Below are 11,403 nucleotides of genomic sequence, written 5' to 3' on the forward strand. Positions count from 1 at the left end.
AGCAGAGGAGACTCATGCACAAATCACTGAGCAAAAAGCCAGCAATGAGTAATCAAAGGCACGCACTAAACTCTGAGGACAATCTGCAGAATCCACAATCTCCAGCGGTAAAGTTTTCCACTTAATAATTACTTCGGAGAAAAAGGAATTTGTTGAATTCTTGGTCTGGCATTTGCTAATAGTTTTTTGGTTTTTTTTAAAGAATGACCTACTCATTTGAAACAGAAGGCTGCTCAGAAAGGCATTGGTATTTATTAATGCCAGCTCTACTATTTTACATGAGTATCAGGTAGCTTTTTTTTTGCTTTTTTTCCCGCTATCTTCTGTTTGCAAACACAAAGGAAACCAGTTCCTTTCCTGCATGCTTTAACTTACAGGCTCTTCTTCAGTGCATCTGTCGGATAGAAGTTCAGTGGCTTTCCTCCGCGTTGTCTCCAATTTATTAATCAACACTTTCAGCTCCCTGCTGAGTTACAGCCAAATTATGGTCCCCTTGAAGTCCATGGCAGCACTTCCACTGACTTCATTAGGACCAGAAACCGGCTCTTGAAGTCTCTGCCAATTCCTTAAGTGCTTTAACTTCAGTGTTGGAGATTTCTTTTATAATCTTCTTACGCCTGTTTCTGACACATCATTTTACATGTGTGCATGCACAAACTGCCTTTCTGAAACTAAAACCAGCCTTAAAAGCAATAGGAAAAGCTGCTTTTTTTCTTCTTTTTTTCTCTTTTTTTTTTTTTTTTTTTTTTTTTTTACCTGTGAATGGCTGCATTCAGGGTCCTGAATTTCTCTTTTCCAGGGCTACTAGAGGAAAGATCCCATTCTGAGGGACCTGGAACTGAGAACCCTGACCGCAGACCCCGCTCTGTACCACGCAGACAGCAAGGGCTCAGCCTGCAAGGAGAGTTTTGGCCTCTTCCAGCTCCAGTTTCTGTTTCAAGGCCACCAGTAAGGCCACTGGTCTGATGGATCATGGGAACAAGATGCAGACACGAAAGTGGTATTTGCGCGCCAAACATTCCTCCTCGCAGGAAGCCTGGAGCCAGGGCCTTCGCAGGTCAGGCCAGTCACTAGCCACTGACCTCTCTCAGCCAGGACCAGTTTACACCAAGGCCAAAGCCCCGGCAGGAGAAGAGGTCGAGATCAGTGTTTCCATTTGCCTTCGCTCTCAGGCTCCCTTTTTGTTTAGTCACTGGCTGAGTTACGAAATCTGCTTGCAGCGTCACTGTGTCTGTGGGTTTCCCATGGGCTGGAGAGGCTATTACTAAGGAGCAGCTGGAATCTTAATTACCCATTAAGGAACTAAATCTGGGGGATTTCTCAAAGCAAATACATATCATCTCTGGCACTGACCCCACCGTGGCCTGAGCATCCTTCCTGGCCTGGCTGGAGGACGCAGCCCTTGCAGCCCCTGTGAGTGCCTCCCTTCTCACTCATCCCAGCCTGGGAAGGTCCTCAGCTCTGTACTCGGCTGCTGGGGCAGCCCGGCCACAGCTGGCACTCGAGCCCCAGGAACATTCTGCAGGGCAGGCAGTTCCCTTGTAGACATGCAAGTACTGGTGCAAAGCGAAGCAAAAAGGAAAAAATTTGTGGGGAGTGGAGAAAGCCTCATCCAGCACAGAGCCTGGAGGGACTGGGAGCAGCTTGCCTCCCAGCTGCTTCGGGACTGAGGGCAGCACTGGGTTTTGAACTGCTGGGTTGATTTATTATTTTTTTTGGAAGCTTAACTGGTGATTTCAGCCTGTTACCCCATAAGTGGAGGCTTGCCTGTTTCCTTGCCTCTGGCTTGCATCTGTCCCAGGGGAACATCTGTAGGCTGGCGCAAGCCTCGCAGAGGATCATTGCAGCCTGCCCTGCACATGTAGCTTCTCGGGGAGGAATCCACCCTGCCCGGCTCAGGCTGCCTGCGCACCCTTCACCCTTCCCACAGCTCCTTCTCAGATGGGTCACCCACAGCCACCATGGCACACGTGGCCTAATGCAGGCCGACCTTGCAGCACTTGCCTGCTGGTAACTCCTTCCTTCCCCTTTCCTTCAAATCAGGCCAAGGCCAGCCAGCGTCACTGGAGCCCCCGGCTGGAATTACAGCAGTCCCGCCAATGTATATTTTAAAAGCCTCTCCTTCAATGTTTAAACAGGAAGGTTCCTGACACAGTGGCAAACCACGAATGAAGAGAGGAGCAGGTGAGGGTTGCCCGTGAGGTCAAGACAGGCTTTATGGCGACACCCGTGAGCGCAGAGAGCTTTCCTGGGAGAGAAGGCCAGTACAGGGGGGTGCAGGCGAGCAGGGGGCCTTGCCAACCCAACCGCTTCTCCCAGGTGGCAGCTGAGAGGTTTGCATCCTGGAGGGACCAGGGATGCTCAGCCAGAGAAAGGAAAAAGTACCGTGAAAGATATCAGCCTTGCTAGGCACGTGGATCCTCCCCCAAAAACACACAGCACCCCAGAGCTGCGGGGCTGGTGGCTGCAAGAAGGGGGTCAGGAGTTTCCCGCGAGCCGGCAGCAAAGGCTGTCAGTTGAGCAGCTCCCTGCAGGTGTGTTTTCAGGCCTTTGGACTGCACAACTCCCTAGCGGGGCCGTTACCAGGAGCCTCCCTCCCTCCCTCGTCCATCTGCGTCTCCTCCAGCCGGACACAGAGCTCAGAGCGCAGTTCCTGGGTGCAGATCTGGCGGCCCGTCAGCCTCCCCATGTAGGCACCCACGGGTGGGCTCCCGGGCTGTCGCTCACCCCCAGCCCCGCTCCGAGCTCTCTGCTTCCCCAGAGCGCGAAGCGCCGGACGCGGCCCAGCACCGGGGGGGAGGCATCTGGAAGCAGGGCAGGATCAGGCCCGGGAAGTGTATCGCGAGCGGGCAGAGTGCTGGCGTTACACCGGTTTTTCTCCAGTTGTTTTTTAAACCGCTTCAGGATTACGCTTCCGCCATCCTGGGGAGGGACCCTCGGCCAGCTGCCGCCTCCATCTTGGGGAGGGACCCCCGTGAGGAAGGCGCCGCCATCTTGGGAAGGGACCCGGGAGGGCGGCCGTGCCATCTTAGGGGGGGAGGCCCGGCTTGCCCTCGGGAGCGCCGTTCCCGGCTTCGCGGCGGGGGTGGGGGCGGGAGCGGGGCATAGCCCTGCCCCTGCGAACCCGGGAACGCCGCTCCCCCCGCCTCCCCTCGCCTCCCCCGGCCATCGCTTCCGGGTGAGCGGCGGTGACCTCCGCCCCCCGACCTGCCGCTTCCTTTCCAGCGGCGGCCGCCGGAGCAGACGGTAGGTGAGCGCGGGGCTGCGGCGTATCCGCCGCCATCTGCTCGCCCGCGCCTCGCCGCGGCCTCCCCGCCCGCCGCCCGTCTCCCCGGGCCCGGGGCTCCGCGGGGCGGCGTGCCCGGTGCGGGCGAGGCGCGCCTGGCGGAGCGGGGGCGCTAGGCCGCGGGCGAGCCGGGGGCTGGCGTAGCTGGGCGCTCGGGGCAGGGCCGGCGCTCCCGGCTGGGGGTGGCGGGCTGGAGGAGCGGGGAGGCCGGGTCCGTGGCTCTGCGCTCGGCCGAGGCTGCGGGAGGCGGCTGCGGGCCGACCCACCCCCGGGCCCGGTGGCAGCGCGAACCTCCGCCCGCCGGGCCCTCAGCGGCCGGGGCTGCGCCCAGCGCGGCTTCAGGTGAGCGGCGGGTTCGGTGCCGCGGCCAGCATCGCCGTTACAGCTCCCACGGCTCCGAGCTTGCCCTGCCTGCCGGCTCGGTGTGGCCGGGCTTTACGGACCCCGGCTGGGGACGGCGGCGGCCGTGGACCTTCGGCGGGCTGTGCCGGGCGGGGGAAGTGGCTCTGCCAGCGGGGCCTGTAGCCTGGCCCGAGGGGTTGGTGCGCAGTGCTGTGTTCTGTGGCGTCGGGACGACCGTGTTTGTGGATGAAAGTAGGTCATGCTTGGGCTGATTTGCTTAATGAAGTTAGTGGGCTTCTCTCTTGTGCGAGGCGCCAGCTGTAGCTGGTATTTGGCAGGAGAGGGCAATAGGGAACCGTCTTCCTGTGCTCAGGAGCAGATGCACGGGATCCCCAGCCGCTTAACCGAGCACTGCCAAGTGCCGTCTGCTGTCTTCCATAGCTGGGTGTAGGCTTCAGAGGGAGAGGAGTTACCTGGGCTTGTCCCAAGGATGTGGCTAGGACACCAGTAACGTGGAAGGATTCAAGCAAGTACTTGAAAGGTCTGCAGAGTCAGAGCTTCGTGAGAGTACCTGGGTCTTCAATAATTGTTTGGTTAGGTGTGTTCTTTCTGTAAAGTCATACATAAAATTGAGCAAGGGGGATGTCTCGACGTTGTTGGTTATCAAGGAAAGGGGCTCCCTCTTGCCGTGCTGTGGTGGTGCCTGGGGACATCAGCTGCCATGAAGCACAGCTTAGGCAGCTCCTGCTGCGAAGTGCTGCAGAACAGACCCTGCTAAACAGTTGTGACCTGTCTGCCAGCGTACAACAAAGCTGGGAATCTTGGGTGTTAGAAGAACTCTATCTGTACCCCAGAATTGCTACCTATGTTTTGGCAATGGTAACTCATTTATCTTGCTTGGTAAAGGGTTGCAGTAGCAGGGAATTTCATAAAATCCTGTAAAAGAATGCTGAGAAATCCACCATCACTCATACTTCTCTTTTGTTGTTCAGAAATGGCACCTCGTAAGGGCAAGGAGAAGAAGGAGGAGCAGGTCATCAGCTTGGGACCTCAGGTTGCTGAAGGAGAAAATGTGTTTGGCGTCTGTCATATCTTTGCTTCCTTCAATGACACTTTTGTCCATGTGACTGATCTCTCTGGCAAGTGAGTAGTGAACAGTGATCACCTTGCTGTAGTACCTGGCTCCTTTGGTTTTGAAAGCAAAAATTAGGTTTGGCTAGAGGTTCCACCAAAGTCCTTGAGCTTCTGCTGAGCTGTAAGATGACATGGCATGTGTGCATGTGTGAATGCAGCCCTGTGGCGCTGTGTGCTCCTCTGTGATGAATATTGTGTTTGAGGTACTGGATGGCAGCTTATTAATCCAGTAACATTCAAAGTACCGGGTTCTGTCTGTATCCAGAAGCTGGTTTGTGGGGAGGAGGGAGGGAAGGGCTTTTTTCTTTCTGAACGTCACCTTCCTCTTTTGTAGGGAAACCATCTGCCGTGTGACTGGTGGCATGAAGGTGAAGGCGGACAGAGATGAGTCTTCTCCCTATGCAGCTATGCTGGCAGCCCAAGATGTTGCCCAGCGGTGCAAGGAACTGGGCATCACTGCCCTGCACATCAAGCTGCGTGCTACTGGTGGAAATCGGTACGTTGGAGGGGCTGGGCTCAGCATTCCCAGGGGTTGTATCCAGTCTTAGAACTTTTCCAGGTTGTACCACATCCCTTTGCACTGCCTTAGTTGGTAAGGTAGGTGTATCCTGTGAACTTGACTTTTAAAATTCACCCAGAGCCTGTCTGTCACTTTGTGTGGTGGCTGGCTGATGTCATCCCTCACTGAGCACGTGGAACTTGTCCTGAACGGGCATCTTCAGTTGACTCGAGCTAGGGTGTGCTCATACTTACCTGGTAGTGGGTGGGGAGGTGCTGTCAAACTCGTGTGTTACCTGGGAATGAGAGTGAAGTGCCTGTCTGGTGGCTGATGGTGAATGGTTTGGGTCTGGGGACAAGAGGAGGTTGAGTTCTGGAATCTGGATGTTTTGGAATGGGAAAACTGGTTTTCTAAATGTCAGTTGTTTGTGAACTGTGTTCAGCTTCTGAATCATTTAAGGGGTTGTTTGTTTTGACACTCTCCTCCAGGACCAAAACTCCTGGACCTGGTGCCCAGTCAGCCCTGAGAGCTCTGGCTCGCTCTGGAATGAAGATCGGCCGCATTGGTGAGTGATGGAGAAAGTGGATAGCTAGACACATAAGTCATGGTGTATCAGTGCAGAGCCTTGCAACTTTAAAAAAAAAAAAAGGCACCAAACCAAAACTGTTTTGAGGGATTATGTAGTAAAAGGAGCTTTGTAGGCATGTATACCACTCGGTACAATGATTTAGCTTTGGGATCTTCTTCGTAGCCTCTGTCTGACAGCACTGAAGGTACGGGTTAATTTAAACATTCTTATATTGGCGGTTCACCAGGAGGTGGTGTGAGCAGACTTCAGAAACCAGGTTTCTGTCTGTGTGATAAACCCCAGCTGCGCAGCAGGATGCTGGCGCTCCTCTGATGTAACAGCGTTTGTGCCAGAGCTGTTCAGTCGCTTGGAGCATGTTGGTCTCGATTTAAGACTGTAACACAGTAGTAATGGAGTTCCTCCAGCTGTTTGAGGGCAAGTCCCAAACTTTGTAGGGGAGTCACAAGAAGTGGTGGTGATGGCTTCTCTGGAAATTACATCAGGCACCATCTGTTTCTTTGGAAATGCTGTGGCTGCATGTGTAAGTGGATGGGAGACGGGGACTTCTGCTTCCTAAACATCAAAAGCTCTGCGTAAATTCACAGGCTTCACTCCTGTGGAGCGTTTGTTCCTCCTGTGCCTGGCTCCTGTGGTGGTTGCCTGCTGAGGTGCAGCCATGGGATGTTGGTGTGACTTGGGCCTGGGTGGCTGTGTCTGGCTGGTTTCTTGGGGTACCTGTGGAAGGTAACTCTGTTTTGGATTTTCTTCTCCCCACAGAGGATGTCACCCCCATCCCCTCTGACAGCACTCGCAGGAAGGGTGGTCGCCGGGGACGTCGTCTGTAAACAGTGCTGCACCTTTCATTATTAAAGCTCTCTTTTAAACCTCTGCTTAACTGTGTTTTCTTACTGAGGTGTACTTAGAAGTTGAGTGGCTTCAGTTTAATTCCATCCATGAACAGCTTGTGCTCTGAAGCTGGTCTTCTGGTTGGCTTGGGGTTGTTGTTACTGCTGCAGCAAAGGTGCCCTCGAATATACATGGGAAAAGCTTCTAAAAGCACTAGAATTACAGCTCCCTCGGCTGCTCTGTTTATATATTTATACTTCCAGAGGCATTTAAGAAAAATGACTCCTCACTTAGGCACACTGCGCTTCCTGCAGCATTTGACCTCCATGGAATGTGCTGCCATCACCTGGAATAAATGCCCTTTTCCACCTTTGCCAGTGTTCTCTTCCTAGCTCTCCAGGCTTCAGAATCACTGCTGTTCCTGTCGCTTCCTCTGCTGTAGCAAGATTTTAGATCAAGAGAACGTATGATGGGCATACTTGAGCATAGTTTAAGATTGGCGGACTCTGTACGCTCCTGGTTAAAATAACTGGCTTCTACAGCCTCCTTGAGAGAGATGGAACGGTCAGAATGCCTCCTGTGCTGTGGTGCTGTCGGCCTTCGCGCAATGTGGTGGCTGTTTTGCTGGGGGTCTGCCCTGTGCTACCCTGTGATCCCGCTGCAGCGCGGGGTGCGGTGGGTAGGAGTTTGTTGTAGAGGCAGATACAACTTGCCTCACTTTGCTGCCTCAGTTCAGTGGAACTCTTGGCCCCGAGCGAGTGAGCTCATCTGGAGCTGGTGAAATGTTGGGGAATAGTTGTGGTGAGGTTTTAAGTGATGGTTGTGGTTGAAAAACCTTAGGATTCTTAGCACAGTTACATGGCAGATGTGAATAGTCCTATGCGTGATGTGTGACCTATAAAATGAGGCTGGAAGCTGGTGGTCTGATGTCCTGGGCTCCTGAGCAAAGTCTGCCTCCAGACCCCAAACTTTGAGAACCTCACCACCGTCGTGTGGGCGCTTTCCCACCCTTTTGCATCTTAAAACGCTTCACAGGGGTTTCCTTCGCCTGCCTGCTCCTGAGCCTCCCTCCCCACACGGGAAAGGATGCTTTGGCTGATGGTAGTGTTGGAGGCGCGCCCCTCTCAAAGCAGTCTCTGTTCTGGTACAGTTACTCAGCCTGGAATAGATCCAGGGAATGTTGCTCCTGTCAAGATTGGTTTTCAGTTGTTGAGCCCTAGCTCTTTCACAGTAAAATGGGATGAGTTTCATGGCAGAAGAAACACGGGTGTCTGGTCTGAAGCCATGGTGTGTCTCGGTCTTCACAGTGAAAACTACTTGGATGCTTGTGGTTTCGAAGTGAGTCATGATTTTTTTGGAGGTGCCTTTGCTGTGTAGAAGAAAGCCGGGCTTGCAAGCAAGCTAACTACTGCTGGGGTTTCTGCAAACTGTTGCTTAATATGCAACTTCCCCTTTCTGTGGAAAAAATCTTTGCCTGGACTGATTGATATTCCTAAACCAGCATTTCCCTTGGCACAGCTGAAGTGTTTTATTTGTAATTTTATATGTGGACATGGAAAACTTTAGAATAGACTTCCCTTACTGTCTTAAGAGAGTGTGCTATTTGGAGTTCAAGCCATTCTTTTCCTGTACTTCAAAGTGTTCTTTGAACTCTGGAGAAGGTGCTGAAAACATGAAACCAGCAGTGGCTCAGCCAATGTGGAGCTGAACTGAGGAGGCGACTGGGCGGAGGCCAGGGGAGAGGGAGGCGAAGGTGTGGTGTGATGCTAACAGCCCTGGTCGGGTGGTTTTTTCATATATACAGTGAAACCTGTTGCTGTTCTGGTATGTGTTACTTTGTCCCGTGTGACATTAATGTGGCTACTGCACAGGGTATGTTTGGGCAAAGCTGTACAGGAATATAAAATCCAACACAGGATCTTCGCAGCGGTATGATTTTCACAGGCCCCACTCGTACCTTTAGGTGCAGTTTGAGATGTTTTCTGCTCAGTTCCATCTCCCTTCTGTGGCCCACCAAGGCAGGGCGCAGCCACCCTGGTGCAGGCTCGTTTAGCCCTGCTGTTTTTAAGGACAGACGTGGAAATGGGAAGGTGCCTGCTCGGTACCGCTTTAAGGGCGTGAGAAGGGAAGTGGCTCTTCATCTGCAGCAGGGTCAGGCCGACCTCTGGGCAGCTTGGACCTGGCTGGTGAGCCTGGCAGTGGCATTGGCCTTGTTTGGCTCTGGAGAGGAGGTTGCTGAAGCACCAGCTGGGGCCTTTCTGTCTAACCTGAGGTAGGAGGAACGCAGTTCCACCGCCCTACTTGGCGTATCCTCCCCCAGGGAGGTTTGCTGGGGTTTGCACAGGTGGCGGGAGCTTTGCCCAGGACAGGAAGGTGGATTTGCTTTATTAGCCCTCAATCTTCGGAAGCAGGAGCTCTGCTGGGTGCGCAGGGCTGTCGGGGCTGAGCTGCTGTAAGCCCAGTTCCTACCACTTGCCCTCACCATGCTGTGCCGTGGGCAGGGTGTTCCCTGGGCTCGCTGCACAATTAATAGCAAAAATGGCTTTTATTTCTTAGCCGACCTGACGTCTTTGAAACAACTTCCTGCGTCGATGTGAAACTCCCCAAGGGAGAAATGGTGAATGAGGAAGAGAAACCGGAGAGCCACACGCATCCCTGCGCAGAGCGGGCTGCTCAGCATGCGTCCTGGGGCTGGCTGGACAGAAAAACTCTCCTGGCTGAGCAGTGTCGATGGGTTTCATGGCTCTTGCCGTTCCTGCCCTACCTAGCTGCCTCGTCTTGCGTGACGCAGCGAGGAACTGCGTCACCTGCAAAGCCCCTGCGGCTGGCTGTTGCCTCCCCCGTTGTGTGGGTGGGGGACACGTGTGGCTGCCTACCCCGTGTCTCCCCAGCAGCGATGCTTGTCCTGCCGAGGGCGCGGGGCTGCCCGCTGGTTGCAGCGCATCCCCAGCCCACGAAGACCCCAGAGGCAGGTCTGCGTTCGCTGGTGAGCCCTGCAGCTCAGCCGTTCCCCTCGAGTTTGTCCGGGGCTGATCCTGCGCTGCCCGGGGTGTTGTCCCACAGGCAGTGAGAGATGTGGGTTTGTTCACCAAATGTCAGTCTGTGCAGGGTCTGCGGGCTGTGAGCTGCAAGACGGAGGTTGGGCTGGTAATGAATGGCTTCACGTGAATGCCCGTGGGGTTATTTCCGTCTCCCTGCCTGAAATAATCACTCTGCCAGCTTGGGTCAGGGTCCCCGTGGAACAGGCAGGTTTGGGCTGAGTCCTGAAACTTCTCCTTGCTCCAGATGGCTCCTTTTCCAACCAGAAGACGGCTGGTTCCCCAGCCTCCTGTAATGGTGCTTGTCAAGTTTTTCATGGGTGGCACGAAACGTGCACAAATAGGAAGCCTTGGGGGTGACAGGGTGCTGATGAGCCCGTGCTGTGCCTGGGTGTCAGCCTCAGGCTGTGGAGGAAAGAGAGGGGGATAAGCAGGCTGAAAGCTGCTCCGGAAAATGGTCTGCATCTTCCCAGGAAAATCAACGTACAGACTTAAAACAGCTCGGAGGCTGTGTGTGTGCATAGTGCTTGTGGTGGGGAAGGTACTGAAGAAGTTAATGGAAAAGTCTGTGTGGAGCGAGGGCTGATTTGGTGCTGACAGGCCCCCTCTGGGCTGGGGGCTCAGCCTGCCCGTGGTGGGGCTGGGGCTCTTTCCCACCCCCCTGTTTATCGCCTTTGTTTGCGGTTTGCAGAGTTGGGCCCAGCTCCATAAATCGCTGGGTGTTTTGCTCACTGAGTTCCCGTTCAGACTTTCCTTACTTGCCCTCAGCACCGAGGCTGGTCACGGAACATGCCTGGACCGTGGCCCCAGGGCTGGGGGTGGGGTGGTGGTCTCGCAGCCCCAGAGGTGCTGATTGAGGGATGGGGCTGTGAGAAAAAACCTGCATCCCCCCAAAACTCCTGGTGCCCACCGTGGCCTGAGAGTGAGGGGAGAGATGAAAACATTATGGAAGGGTTTTATGTGTTTTAACACCTCGGATGGTTTCTAAATGCAGCATCACCTAAAAAGCAGCAGTTACTTGTCTTCAAAATAGCCTCTGGGGAGGAAGGCAGGAGCTGGGGATGCAGGTGGCCTGAGGCACCTGGGTAGGGGGATCTGTGCACCCCTGGGTGCCCTGGGGCTTTCCCAGCTGGATCACCTGAGCCTGGGGTGACCAGGCTCTGAGCCCTGAGGAGGGGCTGTGACTCCCCACCTGGGAGGCCGGAGCATTGTCCCACCAGCGCCTGCTTCTCCTCCAGAAACAGCATCAGCCAGGAGGCCCTGCCCTGCTCTCTGGAAAAGCTTTTAGATTCTTCCTTAAGCCTGCTCTCCCCGGAGGCTGGCTGTGCCACCCCTGCCGGCCGGGATGGCGCCAGGGCTGGCTGGGGAGAAGGGATGGAGTCAATGGAGAACCCAAGGGATGGAGTCAATGGAGAACCCAAGGGATGGAGTCAATGGAGAACCCAAGGGATGGAGTCAATGGAGAACCCAAGGGATGGAGTCAATGGAGAACCCAAGGGATGGAGTCAATGGAGAACCCTGCCCCTGCTCGCCCCTCACAGCCATACCGCTCTCCGGCCCTTGGGCTGCGGTCACCGGTGATGCCAGGGCGGATTGCTTTTAATTTCACACTCGGCGTTTCACTTTTGGGTGATGCTGGCCATGGTTGTGCTGGGTCCTGACGCTAGAGATGGGGGGTGCAGCGTGCCTA

At 54.7% G+C, this 11,403-nt stretch overlaps 1 protein-coding gene across 2 annotated transcripts; it reads left to right on the top strand.

The window, feature by feature from the left end:
- The first annotated feature begins 3,097 nt into the window (after positions 1 to 3,097).
- RPS14 (ribosomal protein S14) lies at positions 3,098 to 6,719 on the top strand. 2 transcript variants are annotated; one of them, XM_055719470.1, is made up of 5 exons: positions 3,098 to 3,246; positions 4,621 to 4,771; positions 5,097 to 5,258; positions 5,750 to 5,826; positions 6,607 to 6,719. In XM_055719470.1, exons 2-5 carry the CDS (start codon positions 4,623 to 4,625, stop codon positions 6,672 to 6,674), a joined length of 456 nt encoding a protein of 151 aa, XP_055575445.1. In that variant the 5' UTR covers positions 3,098 to 3,246; positions 4,621 to 4,622; the 3' UTR covers positions 6,675 to 6,719. The 2 variants fall into 2 exon arrangements, with proteins under 2 accessions (XP_055575445.1, XP_055575444.1); XM_055719469.1 differs by having other exon boundaries at positions 3,205 to 3,250.
- The last annotated feature ends 4,684 nt before the right edge of the window (positions 6,720 to 11,403 follow it).

The sequence above is a fragment of the Falco cherrug genome, chromosome 8 (genome assembly GCF_023634085.1).
Source record: "Falco cherrug isolate bFalChe1 chromosome 8, bFalChe1.pri, whole genome shotgun sequence".
Classification (NCBI taxonomy): Eukaryota; Metazoa; Chordata; class Aves; order Falconiformes; family Falconidae; genus Falco; species Falco cherrug.

What these genes read in the sequence shown, in the direction of transcription:
- RPS14 (XM_055719470.1), top strand. Translation starts at nt 4,623, where the DNA reads ATGGCACCTCGTAAGGGCAAGGAGAAGAAGGAGGAGCAGGTCATCAGC. An exon ending in GTGACTGATCTCTCTGGCAA is followed by an intron (nt 4,772 to 5,096) that starts GTGAGTAGTGAA and finishes CCTCTTTTGTAG; the next exon opens with GGAAACCATCTGCCGTGTGA. An exon ending in AATGAAGATCGGCCGCATTG is followed by an intron (nt 5,827 to 6,606) that starts GTGAGTGATGGA and finishes TTCTCCCCACAG; the next exon opens with AGGATGTCACCCCCATCCCC.